The following is a 17,383-nucleotide window of genomic DNA, read 5'->3' on the forward strand; positions in this document are numbered from 1 at the left end:
TTTGAATTTTGACTTCATGCTTTCCAGAACCAATTTTTCAAAAGCTTCTGGAAAATATTTCAAAATCAGTGTCTAAAATGAACCTCTTTCCACAGCCCAAAGACATCAAAGAAATGACAGTTCATAATGACAGCTAGTATTTATATAGTGCTTTAAAATTTTCAGTCTTCCACATATTAAATCATTTGATCTTCATAATGACCCTCTAAGGTAGGTGCTATTATTATCAACTTTTTAATAGATTAAGTGACTAATCAGGATCACTTAGCTAGGGAGTGTCTCAGGAAGAACCTGAACTCAGGTTTTCTCATCTCAAAGTGTAGCATTTCATCCATTGTACAGCCTATATTTATCTAGTACAGACATAGTTCTTGAAGGTTTACAAAACACTTTATAAATATTAACTCAATTGATCCTCACAACCACCATAGAAGGGAGGAACTATTATTATTACCTTTTGATAACTGAGCTGGTGGTTAAAGTGACTTGCTCAGGGTCACATGGCTAGTAGGTGTTTGAAGCTGGATTTTAACTCAGCTCTTCCTGGTTCCAGGTCTACTCCTCTATCTACAAAAATACTTAGAACAACTCTTTTTATAGTAGTAAAAAAACTAGAAACTAAAGGAGTACCCATTTACTGGGGAAGAGCTAAACATATTGTAATATATGAATGGAACAGAATATTATTATTCCATAGAAAGTAATACAATGTAGATTTTGGAGAAAACTTGTATCAATTGATAGATTGAAATGAGAATTAGGAGACGACTTTATACAATAGCATTATAAAAGCAACCTTGAAACACTTGAGAACTCCCATCAATGCAATGGCAAACTACAATTCCAGAGTACATAAGAGGAAGCATGTTACCCACCTTGAATAACAAGGTGATGGACTGTAGATGCAGAATAAGGCATACAATTTTTGGACATGGTGAATGCAAGAATTTGCTTTGCTTGACAATGTATATTTGTTATGAAGGTTTTTATTTTATTGTTCAGCTGTGCTTGGGGGAAAAGAAAGTTGAGGCATTCCAAGAAAATAAGTTATTATTAATAAAAAAAAACAAGTAAAATTAAACTTGTGGTCCCCACCCCACCCCATTCTTCCATCTGTTTTTTCCCTGTATATGAAGTTGATTGTTTTTTTTAAACCCTTACTTTCTGCCTATGTATTGTTTATAAGGCAGAAAAGCAGTAAAGTCCAGATCAGTGGTTCCCAAACTTTTTTGGCCTACCGCTCCCTTTTGAGAAAAAATATTACTTAGCACCCCCGTCACATATTATCACCGCTCCCCTGGATCGCTGCAGCACCCACCAGGGGGCGGTGGTGCCCACTTTGGGAATCACTGCTCTAAGAAATGGGGGTTAAGTGATTTGCCCAGGGTCACACAGCTAGTAAGTGTCTGAAGCCAGATTTGAACCTAGGACCTCCCATTTCCAGGCCTGACTCTCAATTCACTGAACTAACCAGCTGCTGCCACTCCCCCAACTCCCCTCCCCCCAATACATCTTAATTTTACATTTTTTTCCCCAAGCTTAAATCTTCAGTCATCTTTGAATCTCATGTCCCAAAATATCAGTCACCTCTCCTTTCCATTCTTACTACTATAGTTCAGGCTCCCAACTACCTCTTATCCTGCTTATTGTTACTTTGACTTTGGGACTCTTCAAGTGTTATATGCATGTAAAGTATTGGGATTTATCATAGCCTAGTTCAAATGATATTTCTTCCATGAAGCTTTCCAAAATCTCCTCAGCAAGAATTCCTTCCTCTCTGAATCTCAAGATATTCTTTGACCTCTCCTATGTATTTAATCATTTCCTAATGTATTACAGTTGGGTGTTCATGTTTCTTCCCTCTGTAAAACTAGTATTACTTAAAAGCAGGAATGTAATTCTTTATAATTTGTATTTCCAGCACCTTAGCAAGGTGTCTTGAGTAAGTTCTTATTTAAAACATGTTTATTGAATTTGAGTTTTTAGCCAAAGTCTTCATGTGTGAGTCAATAATGGGAAAACATTCTGTTCCCAACTCTCATCCCAGCGCAACTGTTTGGATTCCTTAAGGGTTTTTCTGAACTGGTTCAATTTGTTATCAGGCCTGGAAAATTCTGAGAAGAGCATCTAGAAAAGAGAAAGAAAAGATGAAGGCCACATACAACAGCATGCTAATTATTAGCCTCTTTTCCCTCTCCTCATAGGGAGTGAGACCCAAAAAACTTAGCTTTCCTTGTACCATTCCCACCTAGGATACCATGAGCAAATAAGATTTAAGACTAGGATGAGGGGTGATTGCAATGGAGCTCTAGAGGCAAAGCCAAACATCTCTACCTTCAGCTGAGCAGCAAGCTGCTCAGAATCCACAAAAACCAGGCCATTTTCTTCATGTTTCACGAGTTCATGTAAACTGCAAAAAAGAATTAAGAAAGAACTGAAACCAGCCTTGGAAGAAGAAACAAAGGAGCACCGCACCTCCCTGTAATGATTCAGTACTCTAAAGCAAACAGAATGAGGAAAAGTTCTTTTTCATTAGTTCATTGTATTATGAACCTGATAAAGGGAAAAGTCAACCCATAAAGCCAGGTTCAGTCACATTAGTGTTTACACTCCATATACAGGTACCTTGACTTTAAAACAGTAATAGGCTCAGATTGCATCTGGAGTTCAGTTCACCTACAGAACCTCTAAATTAATGGAAATGGTTCTGGTACTGTAGGAGGCAACAAACTGCTAGCATCTCTCAAGTAACTTTCACAAATCCATCACCCTTTGCTTTGTAACATAGAAATTTAATTACCACTGGAAATGTATTGCACAAACTGGTAAGCAGCAACCAAACATATCCACCACCTTCATGGGAAGATCCAGGCCACTGGAGGATTTGTGGAGGCAGACCCCGAGATCTGCTGATCCTACCAAATGGAGGGGAAGAAGGATAAAACAATCCTTAAAGGGACTATTTTACCTTTTTTACTTGAGTTCAGCCTCTTAACCCCACTCTATAATCATCTATTCCCTAAACTCTTAGAAAGGGTCTATTTACTCTCACTTAGCCTCCTGCTTATGACTCACAAGTCCATAATCTCTAAATGTCTTTCCATTTACAGGGCAAGCATATTCTCTATAGGCTGCTCTTACCAAGAAGCAAAGGGTAATCTTCAGCTTCCAACCATGGGGTGCAGATCTGAATGTGCTTTAGGCACAGCTGGTTGATGATCTGGCCATAATGCTCTTTAAGAGGTCCTTTACCTTTGATGAACAGGAAAATGAAAAGTCATCTCTTCGATCTCTCCCTGTTACTTACAAACAAATCCTCAAACTTTGGCAACCTTCAACTTTCATATAGCAACCCTACACTGGAAATAAAGTCCACATGGAAATCTATTACCCTGTGGGCTTCAGTTTTGCATTCCAAGTCAGAATCCTTCTTTGCTTTAATTCATAAATAAGATTAAAAGCTCAAAGAACCTCAAGGAGGCTGACTCACTAGTCAAGCCAGCTCCCTATTCCCTCCATCTCACTATCATTAGTCAGAATGGGGGAAGACTAAAGATTGGTCAGGCATCGCACAGAGCAAATAACTAATCCCTTTTTAAGTACAAGATGAATTTTTTGAAATAGCATCTAAAATAACTTGTCTGTCAGGCACAAAATTTTAAGTGCTGCTTGACTGATATTTACTATGCCCAGGGATAAGGACACAAATAAACAGAAGGCACCTGTTATCACACAGACGAGAGAAGGCAGGTTTTCTCCATCAACGATCCATTGTTCAAACTCTATAGAATCAGCAAACACAATCGGGTATTTGAAGCAAAAAGAGGTGAATGAAACATTAGCCCTCCCAACTAACAAGAGGAAACCACAGTCCAGAAGAAACCTAAATCCCAGACAGTAGCTTAGTTCTTCTACTCCTTAAGATTGCTCTTTCCTGAGAAGGGACAAGAACTTAGAAAGGAGACATGGAAGGAAAAAAACTGGGTTTTAGGGAAACCTTGCCAGTGGAGAGCAATGTAGCTACTCTGCTGATTCAAAAGCAAAGAGAATATGTCAGTAGGAAAAGGGAGGAGTCAGGCTCTAAAGACAAGAAGGCAAAATGTCAACCCTGGTCACCAGCCCCTTCCTGACCATGACTGACTGGATCACATGCATTAGGTCACACTGAATCAGCCACTGAAGAGGAGGGATTGGAACATTAACTTGATTTTGAGCCTATGACTCAAGTTGTTTGATGTCTGAGATTCTAGCTCCTGAGGTAACCTCAAAGGTCCAGAGCCAAACAGCTCAATAAAAGAGAAAGGCAGTTCTGTTCACACCTGGCTTTGTCACCAGCCCAGCCTTCAACAACTACCACCAAAGGGTAAAGTGATGGAAAGGGAGCCAAGAATAGCATTGTTTAAACAGTCCTAGACAAAATGACACCCACAATCACAAAAACACACCTACTTGCTAAAGCTTTCAGCAAGATGGAGAAATCTTCATCTTCTAAAATCAGAAACAAAAACAGCATTTATCAGATCAGGGTCATTTCTTAATGCCACTTCTTTCACTTCTGCTTTATGGGTAGCAGTCCTGGATGGAGCCCTAAAAAGATGCTGCTCTTGTACTCCTGAAGTACAGTGTTTCTCTTCATTCCCAACCCAGTGATCCTTGTAACTATAATATTACTTATGCTCAAACATGTAATAATGCTACAATGGGAAATACCCCCCACAAAAGCCTTCAGTACAACAGGTCCTTAGAGACAACAATATAATGCCCAAAGTGTCTAGTTCAAAGAGACCTCAAGACCTGTCCAGCTCGTGCTGCTGACCAGCAAAGCTGGTCTCCCATCAAGTTGTAGCACTTTCCTGCTCCTAGTATTGAGCTCTGTGAATGCAGATCTCTCAAAGATTGGGTCCAAGGGCTCTGTGCTAAACAACAAACAGAGACAGAGATAAGGAAATTATCAGATGCTATATATCAGACCAGCATTTCCTTAAAGTGCATGGAGCTCTAAGAAACCAGTCAAGTTGGTTCACTACCCTACACAATTGCAACCAGAGCAGTTCCTCCACACAGAGGTCTTGGTAAAGGCACTCAAGGCAAGAGGCTCCCTTATCGTCCCAGGTGAAAAATACCAACAGACCTTCTTGTTATCAAAAGCCCCAAAGACAAAGGAAGAGAAATGTAAACATTACTCTTACCCTACCTGAATTATATTAAACTATGGCAAAGATCAGGGTACAGTAAAGTGAGAGAACAAATTAATTACTTGGGATACCTGAGACATACCATGCTTTGAATGGAGAGTAGCTGTGGCTCAGTTTCATGAAGAGATGATGCTGTTTCTCTAGTGGAGTACAGGTGAAAAATGATGCTGGCTTGTCATAGACTGTCACAGCTCTGCAACAAGATCATTGAGAAATTCTAGGGAGAAGACTAGGAAGTAGAAAGCAGGGATGGACAAAGGAAATATAGAGCCCAACGGGATGGACTCAGGGTCCAAGAAAACTACATTCCCTTTCTTCTTTCTACTCAGAAGTCAGAGCCCAGAATTTTTATTATTTTTTTTTTAAACCCTTGCCTTCTGTCGTGAAATCAATACTATGTATGGGTTCCCAAGCAGAAGAATAGTAAGGGCTAGGCAATGGGAGTTAAGTGACTTGCCCAGGGTCACACAGCTAGGAAGTGTCTGAGGCCAAATTTGAACCCAAGACCTCCCATCTCTGGGCCTGACTCAATCCACTGAGCCACCTAGCTGCGCCCCCAGAATTTTTCAAGAAACCTCCAGAGATGTTTCTAGATAAATTAAATCATCTGAATGGATGAGGAAAGGTTTTACTTAACCTGCATTTTCTGTAGCATAAGATAACTAGTAAACATACCCTTGTGCTTATTCTTCAAAGTCCTTTGCAAACATAATTGAGCACATAATTCCCAATACAAAAAACCTTTCCCCTTCTCCTTCCAATCCTGTCTGTCCAGAGGCCTTATATACCTTATATTCCAGTTCTTTGCCAAATCTTCTCTCATTGCATTGGTCACACACAAGTTCAGATCTGACAGGCGGCCACAGAGCTTTTCATACCTGGGGAAGATATGTTTGTCAGGGCCTGACCCATCACCGCCATGACTGCTTATGGGTAATCAATGACCAAGTATTAAAAGCTCTGTAACTAACCACTGCATTGCACTGGGCACTGACTCCCCAGAGAAGCAATCCAGGTTTGTGAAGATGCTGCTTTGGGGCTCTAGAACAGAGGATTTTTTGATTCCTTATCTAACCTTCCTCCCTCAGAGCAGCACAACAAGCTGACTTTGCCATTCCTCTCTACACTATTGCTCTTTCCCTAGTCAACCTCCAGCTGTGTTTAGAGTGCCTAGTTTATACCCTTCACCCAAATCCAATCCCAAAACCCACCTACCCCCTTACCACTTAGCTAGCTGTACAAGAGGGTGGGCAAAGCCATGTGTCAGACCCATGATGGTATAGCCATAATTGTGCCAGTCAATGACTAGTTTGCTCCTGCGAAGACAACACACAACCCAGCACACAGCAATGCTGGGCAGGCCAGGTGGATTCTGTGAAAGAGACAAAGTCCAATCAAAAGCAAGAAACTTTGGAGCACAAGGTAAGGAAACCAAGGGCAGGGCTTGCATATAACCCAAACCCAACTTAAATGATCCCACAATCAGGGACTACTCAAACAACCGCCACTATGATTAAAGAGGAAAACTCCCAATATCTCTCTTAGTGTTGAACTTTATAGAGAAGATGCAGGAAACTGTCATGAATAGTCACAAAGCTCATACCTCTGACCACTAGGGAGGGAGCAAACTGACCAAGATGGTAGGACAGAAACAACATCGATTTAGAGTCAAGAGATTTAATGGCAGCAAATGAGGTTTACTGACCCCCACCAGGAAGGTATCATTTTCACACTTATGGCCTTTATCTCAGAATTTATACATAACCCATGAGGGAGCACAACCCTTAATCATTATGAAGTCCCACAGATCAACGCTATGCCAAAGAACTAAAGAGGACAAAATAGAAACAAAAGGTTTCCACAAAACTATAATCTCTTGAAATCCCAATTACTGGGGGTAAGAAAAGAGTAAGCTGTAAAGTTACATTTTAAATGAGGAACTGATTAACACTTACCTGGAGTAAAATGTAAACCACTGGACAAGTCTTTAAAAGCAAGACATACAGAAGGTATACAGCCTGGATAACAACTTTTATACCATACTGACATATCTGGGGACCAACTGAAAGTCAAAGAACAGTTGTAAGAATCAAATGTAATTTGGCTCTCCCTGAATTTTTTACCCTACCATCTGTCTGAAAAAGGAAAACTTAAAAAAAAAAAAAAAAAAAAAAAAAGCATGTCTCACCTGGAATTCGCTTAATTTCAGGCAGGTCCAAAATATGAATTTTCTTATTGCTTAAGAGTTCACTATGAGGTCTGGAACCTGAAAGAGAAGTCATAGTCAAATCCAATGAGGCAAGCATGCAGATGACTTCCAAACCTAGAACTCCAGGCTCAACCTAAGCCAAATACTCCCCTAAGCTTCAGACTAGTATTTCTAACTCCCTGTCTGAAAGTTTCACTATATGTGCTACCAATACTTCCATATCAACACATCCAAAACAAAATTTTTATTGTTCAAAATCTATCATTCCAGCTGATCTCCTCAAATCAGTTGATAGCACTATTTTCTTTTTTTTTTTTTTCTTTAGACCCTTAACTTCTGTGTATTGGCTCATAGGTGGAAGAGTGGTAAGGGTGGGCAATGGGGGTCAAGTGACTTGCCCAGGATCACATAGCTGGGAAGTGTCTGAGGCCAGATTTGAACCTAGGACCTACCATCTCTAGGCCTGGCTCTCAATCCACTGAACTACCCAGCTGCCCTCCTCATTTGTTTTTAACTGTCAAATTCTTTCAATCCTCACTTTAAAATGTCTCCTATATCTAGCCCTCCTTTCTATTCCCTTCACTTTAAAATGTCTCTAGTATCTAGCCCTCCTTTCTGTTCCTACTGCTATCAGTCTAGTTCCGGGTCTTATGCATTCTTTCCCATAAATATTTATATACACACAATAGTCTAAAAGGTACAGAGACTACAAGGCCAAGATAAATTTTTTGGTTTTACTCCATTTGACTGAAAAAAGCAAAAGGCTCTCCTCCAATAAGGAGTCTCTCTTTCACTAGTTAAAATCATGCAAAGTTCTTTGAAAAATATAAAAACACAAATACCTTTGTTAAATAACCATTAGAATAAAATACAAGTAAGCCTAGAGTAAAGAGATACATATTCGATAAAGACATTGGTCACTGTCATGGAGGATGTTCATTCATTCAAACAATAAGCAATTACTAAGCACCTGCTATGTGCCCAGCACTGGGGAGACAAAGACTGGGGAGACAAAGACCATGATCTGAAGTTAGATGGACACTACATAGAATTGGTCTATTAGTTCATACATCTTAGAAAAAGATACTGCAGATGGACAAAGAACTAGACCCAGAACTGAGCAGGTAAAAGAAGAGTTTTAATTGAGCAAGAACAAAATAGCATTTAGGAAATTGTTCATTGTTTTAAATGACCTCATACTACTCACTGGGGGAAAAAAAGCCATCTCATTAACATCAATATTACTTAAAAAAAGAATATTTTATTTCCCCCCAGTTACATGTAAAAACAATTTTTTAATGTTCATTAAAAAAAGTTTTGGGTTCCAACTTCTTTCTCTCCCATCCCTCATCAAGATAGTTAACATTAATATTATTCTAGTGATATGGTATGGCTATAGGTGATGGTGAATCACTGATCTCTTTAGATTTAATGTTACAGGTGGCCCAAAAGACAATGAAGGGGGCAGCTCGGTAGCTCAGTGGATTGAGAGCCAGGCCTAGAGACGGGAGGTCCTAGGCTCAAATCTGGCCTCAGACACTTCCCAGCTGTGTGACCTTGGGCAGGTCGCTTGACTCCCATTGCCTACCCTTACCACTCTTCCACCAAGGAACTAATACACAGAAGTTAAGGGTTTAAAAAAAAAAAAAGACAAGAATTTCATAGTGGAACTAAGTAGGATGCAACATATTAAATAAATGCCCCAAAGAAGCCATGTTAATGATATAATCAATGAGAAATAAGTCAGAAAAAGAAGCTGGCCCAACAATGTACTGAAAACAAGCAATAAGCAAAGGACATACCACATGCTAGGAATTACATTGTACAGATTTCATACTTCATTTTCTATGTAAAAGTTGCTCACTCTGTTGTGAGGAAGATTAGTTAGTAATTAACTAAGTATTAAGGGGGACCTAGCAGGAAGGGCTGGAGCTGGAGCATTCCAAGATAGAATGAGGGAGCAGGAAGTTGCTTGTGTCCTGAGAGAGATTCCATTAGGGGTTGGCACAAACTGTTGTTAGCCCTCAGAGATCTCAGAGTTAAGGACACCCTATATCCTGATTTCCCTGGGATCCTGTGTGGTGGTGGCATCTAGCAAGGGGACAAGAACTTCAGAGCAGCACCAGGTGGAGGAGGAGTTTGGGATCTGGTGGACAGCATCTCAAGCACACTCACTCTACTTGGATACCTTGGACCACCTTGGCTTTTGGCATCCTGAGATCATCTGTGGATTACCATGAGAAACCCTCAAAGCCACCCACAGGCCCTTTAGCTGTGCTGGTCAAGCCTTGCTGGAACCAGGTTTGACGCAGCCACTCAGAGACTCCATTATTGCTCCTTTGGGCTCTGCCTGCTTAGATCACAAAGATTAGAGTAGAGAAGTCCTCCCCTTGCCCTGGTGTTTTGCCCTTTAGGTTTTAAGTATAGAAATCCCTGTCCCACCTTTATTTTAGTTGAACATAATTAAACCTGTTAAAACCTTTTACCTTGCCTGTTGGTTTCAAAGACTCTGGCCCAGTAGTGACAGTTGGCCAGCAGCCAATTTTGTCAGTTAGGAGCAGCTTAGCTGTGACCCCTGGTCTCCCTATCCTGGTCCAGGCTCTCCTACAACCCAGTGTGTGTACCCACAACCATTTAGATTATATTGTAACATCCCTGGTGCCCTCCATATATCCATATTTTCCACAACCCCCTACTACAACAACACCACCAACAACAAAGTAAGATCCTTAAAGACTGAGATCTACTCAATTTCCATGGCCTACTCCTTCCACTCCACCTCTACTACATACAGGAATGGACATATCTTTTATCTTGCCATCAGTCACAAGTGTTATACTTTCAAGAACATGAGCTCTAAAATTCCTTTTGGTCATAATCTTTATCATTTTGAATGTATCTATCAGTACTCTCCTCAGCTGCAGATGATGGAGGAACACCAACTCCGATCACCCTTGACAGTTGTTATAATTTTCCCTTTCTCTCTAACAGTTGCCCAGGGAGGACCCTCGAGAGGTTTGATAGATAGGGCCAACCTGGAGTTGGATATATTAATATAGGGCTTTTGATATGCCTTGGATTACGTTTGGTATCTGACTGCGTTGACTCCCTCCCCAAGGGTCCTGATATAAAGACCACTCAGGAAGGTACTTGTTAAACTCTCTTTATCTATAATCAGGGAAAGGGTAAACAGAACAAGGAATGGGGATTGGAGACCCTATCAATCTATTATCTATAACTAGTTGACAATCAAGACTGGAGGCTATTGATCAAGTGGAAGCTGGAGCTTTATTCTCTCTACTACCCCTGGCCCAGCCTGGCCATAGCCAAGCCAGAGAATAGGGAATGCTATTGATGCAGCTGTGTTGGTGATCGTATTCTCTCAGCTTTCTCACTACCAGTGTTTGGTGATGCACTAGCTCTCACAGTCTTTCAGGAAATATTCAGATTCTTCCTATCCTCTTCTTCATAGACCTCCCTGCCTCCCTTCACCACCCACTCAGAGATTTCCCAGTCCAGAGACCTCCAGAGCCCAGAGAGACCTCTTTCAAGTGGCTGTTAGGGGTATTTATACTATCAGGCCAACCAACGTTTGCCCCTGTTTCATAGCACCTGGGAATATTCCATGTCTTTCTACTGCCTTCCCTGTCATTCAAGGTGGCATCCATCATTTCCCAGATTATGAATATAACACATTCCATCTTACCCCTAACCTTGTTCTTTTTCTTCATCATTACCTCTAATTCTTCTTCTTTCTCTGGGCATCACTCCAAAAATGGGTACACTCTTCTTCTTTCCTATGATGACTCCTTGGTGAACTAGCGCTGTGCTACACTATGCTCTATGCTCAAGTATCTGGTCCCTTTGTCCTATCACCCAACCTGGGATTATTCCTATCATCCAATGCCTTTGCTCCTCTTCATTTGCTGCTAAATGAAACTAGAGAAAATCATGAAAGTCTGCTGACTGGTGTTATATTCAAACTCTGAGTCTCACCTTGATTGACAAGGGAGACAGTTGTGAGGACAGGAGCAAAGGCAGTTGCCCTGAGGATATAAATACCTTAACAGTCATCTGGGAGGGGTCTTTGGTCTTTGAGCTTGACCAGTGATCTGTGGGTCTCTGACCATGGGTCATTGATCCTCTCTGAATCTCCCTAGATCTTTAGGCATTTGAATCATTACTAGCTGTTAGGTATCTGGGCCCAGGAGGTGAAGGGAGGAAGAGAGGTAGAAGAAGAAGAGGGTGGATTTCCTGAAGGGTGATTACTTCCTAAAAGCTGTGCAGGCTGACATCACAAACAGAGAACAAAGAAGCTGAGAGAAATCACAATATCTGTACCAACTGAGTAGTTTGCCCTCCCTGGTTTGGCAGTGACCAAGCTGAACCAGAAGTGTGAAATCACTAGCTCCAGCCTTACTGAAACAACAGCCTACAGTCCTGAGGGATTATTGATCATAGCTATTAGTGACAGGGTCACCTATCCCCAATCCATTTCTGTTTATTCCTTTCCCTATTTAACATCAATAGATAAAGTTTCATTAAGTACTTTCCTAAGTGATCATTATATCACGACCCTTGGGGAAGGAGCAACGCAGTCAGATGAACAACGTAATCCAAGGCTAATAGAGACCAATATTAATAATTAATCAACCCCAGGTGGGACCTGAAAGGGTTACCCATCCACCAGACCAAAAGGGTCCTACCTGGGCACTGTTATATAGAAATAGGGCATTATACAATCTAACTAAGGTGACTGAGTGGGTGTCCTCAGTCACCAGCTACCTAGGGGAATACAAAAGACACAGGTTCCCTAACCAATATCCCCTAGAAGCATAGCAGTATTCAGAAAAGTCCCTATTTATTTTTTATAACACTGGATACACTAAAAATTTACATTAAATAATATCATCTGGACCCTCAGTGCTCAAGGTAATCCTTTTACTCTTCCCTAATCAACGTACTATCCTATTCATCATAGCAACTATCCCAAACCTTTTTATCCTTTCTCAAGACTCCTACAGCACTCCCTTCCCCAAATCTTTCAACTCAGGAACTTGCCTCACACTTCAATGAAAAATGGAGGCTCCTTTTTCTCTTCTCTTCCTTATCTCACACCATTCAGACTTATATTATCACCTTCATCCATTTTATACAAAGAGATGGTACTTCTTAAGGAAGCAAACTCTTCGATGTGCACAAGTGATCCCAATTCCATCATGCCTTCTCAAATTTCTCCCTCTTTAACACTCCCATCCTCTGACTAATCTTCGATTTCTCCCTATTTACTGGCAGCTTCCTTACTGCCTCCAAATGCACTCATGCCTCTTCCATCTTTAAAAAAAAAACAACTCCAAACTTATTTTTTTTAAATACAGCCAAACCTTACAATTCTCCCCTTTGTGACTAAACTCTCTGAGAAAACCATCTACAATCTGTATCTCCTTATCCTCTCCTCTCACTCACTTCTACAACTTGGCTTTGGATCTCATCATTCACTTGAATCTGCTCTCTTCAAAGTAACCAGTGATGTCTTAATCCTCTTCCTTCTTGACCACTGCAGCTTTTGACATTCTTGATAACCATCTTCTTGATATTTTCTACTCTAGATTTTCACAAAAATGGTATCTCCTGGTTCTTCCCCAACCTGTCAGACAACTCCTTCTCCTTTGTTGTATCTTCATCCAAGTTACCTCTACTAACCACAGGTCAAGAGTCTATCTCAGGCTTCCTTTTCTTTTCCCACTATACTATCTTTCTTTGAGATAACATCAGATTCCTTGGGTTCAATCATCATCTCCATATATTTTCAGATTTACTTATCCATCTTTAACTTCTCTCCTGAGCTAAGTCTTGCATCTCCAGTTGCCTCTTAAACATCTCAAACTGGATGACTCACAAGCATCTCAAATTCAATATATGCACAAATGGAATTAATTATCCTCATCTCAACACTCTCCTCTTTCCCCAACTTCCCTGTTATTCTCAAGGGTACCAACATCTTCCTAGTCATCCAGGCTCATAACCTAGATGTCATCCTCAACTCCTCACTCCCACTTAATTACTTTCACCACAACATCTCTTGGATACATCCTCTTCTCTCTACTCACTCAGACACCAGCCTGGTGCTATTCCTCATCACTTAAAATCTATACTATTGCAATAGTCTTCTGGTTGGCCTCTGTGCCTCTCTCCCCACTCCAATCAATTCTCCACTTAGCTGCTGAAGTCTTCTTTCAAAAGTGGAGATTTGACCATCACACATCTCTCCCCCATTTCTCTGTTACCTCCAGGATCAAACATAAAATTTTCTCTTTGGATTTTAGAGCCCTGACTCCTTATCTTTTCAGTTTTCTTATATATTACTCCTTCCACATACTTTATGATGGAAGGATACTTACTGACTGACCTTCATGTCTGGAATGTTCTTTCCTCCTCAAATATATCTTCAAAAGACTTCATGACTCAGCTCAAATCCACCTACTGTAGGTGGTCTTACTCATTCCTCCTTACTGCCAGTGACTTCCCTCTAAGATTATCTTCCATTTATATTGTACATATCTTATATGTACAATTTTTTTTCCCATGTTTTCTCCCCCATCAGAATGTGAGCTGCTTGAGAGGAGGAGCTGTATTTTTTCCTCTGTATCCTCAGGGTAGATACATTTAATGAATTCATATGCAACTTCAAAAGCAACTTATAATCTTAAGAGTTGCCTAAAGCACTGAGGTCACAGAACAGAGTATTTCTGAAAAGTGTAATTTGGAAAAAAACAAACAAAACCAGCTCTCTGTGGCGTTTATGGCTCTCACGGCCAAAAAAGTTGCCGAACGCTGCACTATGCCATGCTGTTCTAGAGTATTTATACAAGGTCTAGAGATTTGGATAAAGATCCCCAGTATATTAGGTGGGGGCCCTACTGAGGACCTTGCTAAGAATTCAAAGGAAGACTTGAGTAAGTCAAACAAGATGAGAAGGCATAAAAAGTTTGTATTCTGCACTGATGGAGGTACCCAAATTGATGAGATTACATACACACTAACACTGGAAGAAACAGCCTGGCATTCCAAGTGTTCCCCAATATGGCACTCCCTGAGCTTTCCAGTCTTCCCTCAAGCTACTTAGCTTTCACATACTACGGAACTTCTCACTCTTGCTTTCTGTGTTTGTCTTGAGGCTCTGTACAGTATTCTATACCTAGAACACATCTCTGCTCCATTCCACCCCACTCTCTATTCCATTTCCACTTTTCGAAATTCTTCCCTCCAGCAAAATCCAGCACAACTGCTACTTCCTCCAAAAAAATTTCTCTGTTCCCTCCCTCCTCCCCTAAATGAGCCGTTTATTTAATTAAAGTCGATAAATGTGTAGGGAGGTCTAGGAATCAGCATAGACCACCCACTTCAGCCTCCCAGATGCCCAATATTTCTAATTTGCTTCTAAGTGAAGTGGAGATGGCAAAGAAAGGGCAAAGTTTTTGCCGGGGATGGGGTACCCAGGTTGACAGAATAGCCTCAATAATGTGAAAGTGAAACACACAAATGCGAATCCATAGCTGGAATGATAGGATTCCTCTCTGGCCGACGGGCATGGGATGGGGCTAGCTAGAAAGTTGGAAGTAGATCTAGGAACTAAAGGACTTCCTGGTCTCAGGAGAAGAGAAGCGAAAATCTCCCAGGTTTTAACCCTTATCTGGCCACCCGGAAACTGAGCACTCACCACAGTATCCCAGCATGGTCACGTCGAAGCCGCGCCGGGCCAGGGACAGCGCATGGTACTGCATCCGAGGACTTCGGCCCACGTCTCCGAGCACCACTACGCACACGCTCCGGCCCCGAGGCCGTCGTCGTGCCCACCATACGAGAAGCAGCGACCCTAAAGCTAAGGTTAGCAAGATCAGTGCCACGCTGGAGGACGCCATGTAGGTCGGCCCACGGACGTCATGTGTTCTGTCACGTGCTCCTACTCCGGCCCTCAGCGGGGTGGGTGGGGGGTGGTGAGGAAGGAAACTAAGAGCGCAGCCTCAGACCTCGGGGTGGAGCCTGTTCTACTGTGGGCAAAGGCTGGTGGGAAGTTGAGGGAGCCGAGGGAGGCGGGGCCGAGAAGGGGCGGGCGGGGCTCAGGGAGGCGGAGCTCTCTCCCACAGCCCGGCACTCCTGGCTCCTGCTCCCCGGCTGCCAGGAGGTTGCTTATTGAAAGGAATTGTCTTAGGGTCACAGAAACATGGGAACTTAGATTTAGAGCTGGATCGGGGCCTAATTTTGCAGATGAAGAGGTAAAGAGGCTTGTGCAGGGTCACACTGTTAGCAAGGTGTGAGTTAGGATTTGAACCTGTGTTTTCCTGCCCAGCTGTCCAGATCAAGACTATAGCTCCCAGTCCAGTCTCTGAGGGCTTCAGCACTAGGCATAACCCATGCAACCTCACTCCTCTCTGGCTCCTTCCTCACCCCCAAATTCTGCTCTTATATTAGGTGACTTGAGTCACTGTGTGATTAGTTTAGTGACCTTGGGGGAGTCATGAAAACATCTCTGGGCCTCAGTTTCCAAATCTGTAACATGAGGAGATTAAAGTAATTCTAAAGATCCTTCTAGTTCAAGATCAACAGTCCTGTAATTTCCTTTTTCAGGCCTTCTCAATCTAGACTCTTAGAGTTCAACTCCTTACCAGTTGTTTATCTAATCTTCTAAACCCTTGTCTTTTCTCTGTTATGTCCTTTACCAAACCCTAGCTCTGAATGACTCCCAACATCCACCTCCTTTTCTCTAACTCTTCTGCTTCATGTGTTCTGCTTCATGGAGGTGAAATAAATAATTTAGCCAAGATGAATGTATGTCATACAAATTAATATTACCTAATTTCAACTGGACCCTCACTGCAGCAATATAATCCTTTTGCTCCTTTATAAGTGATGTGCTGGAAATTTTAATAGCTGGCTAGCCAAAAAACAAACCAACCCCACCCCCAATGAAAAAACAAACAAAAGCAACCCCCAAAAATGTACAGATGACATACTTTTAAATTTATTTGGTATTAACATTTACTCTGTCACTTTCTTAAATCTTGACAGTGATATCAAATACAAATTGGACTATGAGGTCACTAAACTGGACATTAGGATCCTTGTCAGTTGTATATTGACTTGGAAAGCTACATATCGATGTTATCAATGTTCTGATGGACTTTTATTTATATTGTCAAATATTTCCCAGTTAACATGGTTCTTGGGAGTATTGTGGGCTGAACATCAGCCTGAGCTTCCTGTTGAGGCCCTCTGGTCTAGAAAATCAACAAAGCAACAAATCAAGCCCTTATTTGTGGTTTGTCAATTTCTAAGGTAAAATTCCTTAGCTGACAATGAAAATTTGACCCTTAGCTCAAATGAACTGGTATAATCTTGCTCCACATACCTCCTTCTCTATCCCATTCCCAACAAAAGCTGTTCCAAACCTCCTTTTCTTAAGTGTTCCACACCTTCTCATCTACTCGCCCTTTTAGTTGAGGACGTACTCATATACGTGAGAAAGTTTGAAACTATTTTCCTTGGGCTTCCTCTTTTCCCCTTCTTTTCATCTCACTTCATATCTCTCATCCTTTATTCTTTTCCTCCACCTTCTGATAATGAGGTTACCCTTCTTTTTGCCAAGGTCAATCACTCTACTTATGGCCTTGATGTCATTTCTTCCATCTTTTCTAGCAGATTGCACCTTCAAATATCTCTCTAAAATTCAAATTCTCCCTTTTTACTGGTTCCCTCTCTCTTTCTAATTAGCCTCAGTCTCTCCATCCTTAAAAACTTTCCACTAAATCCCTTCCAGTTGTCTCTCCTCCCTTTCTGAGCTAAAATCTTAGAAAATTCTGTTTAAACTCATTACCTCCACTTCCTCTCCTCTCATTCACTTCTCAACCCTTTGTAATCTGGCTTCTGTCATCAAATAGCTCTCCATGGCTACTAGTGATTTCTTAATGAACAAATCTGA

At 41.4% G+C, this 17,383-nt stretch overlaps 1 protein-coding gene across 1 annotated transcript; it reads right to left on the minus strand.

The window, feature by feature from the left end:
• Positions 1 to 1,398: 1,398 nt before the first annotated feature.
• On the minus strand, positions 1,399 to 15,326 carry ALG1 (ALG1 chitobiosyldiphosphodolichol beta-mannosyltransferase). The gene is made up of 13 exons (XM_044659025.1): positions 15,125 to 15,326; positions 7,384 to 7,461; positions 7,151 to 7,257; positions 6,419 to 6,567; positions 5,984 to 6,073; positions 5,278 to 5,388; positions 4,795 to 4,916; positions 4,450 to 4,488; positions 3,723 to 3,782; positions 3,142 to 3,252; positions 2,801 to 2,915; positions 2,335 to 2,410; positions 1,399 to 2,127 (listed from the first exon to the last, which is right to left on the minus strand). Exons 1-13 carry the CDS (start codon positions 15,324 to 15,326, stop codon positions 1,996 to 1,998), a joined length of 1,392 nt encoding a protein of 463 aa, XP_044514960.1. The 3' UTR covers positions 1,399 to 1,995.
• Positions 15,327 to 17,383: the final 2,057 nt, after the last annotated feature.

Source organism: Gracilinanus agilis, chromosome 1 (genome assembly GCF_016433145.1).
Source record: "Gracilinanus agilis isolate LMUSP501 chromosome 1, AgileGrace, whole genome shotgun sequence".
In the NCBI taxonomy this organism is placed as follows: Eukaryota; Metazoa; Chordata; class Mammalia; order Didelphimorphia; family Didelphidae; genus Gracilinanus; species Gracilinanus agilis.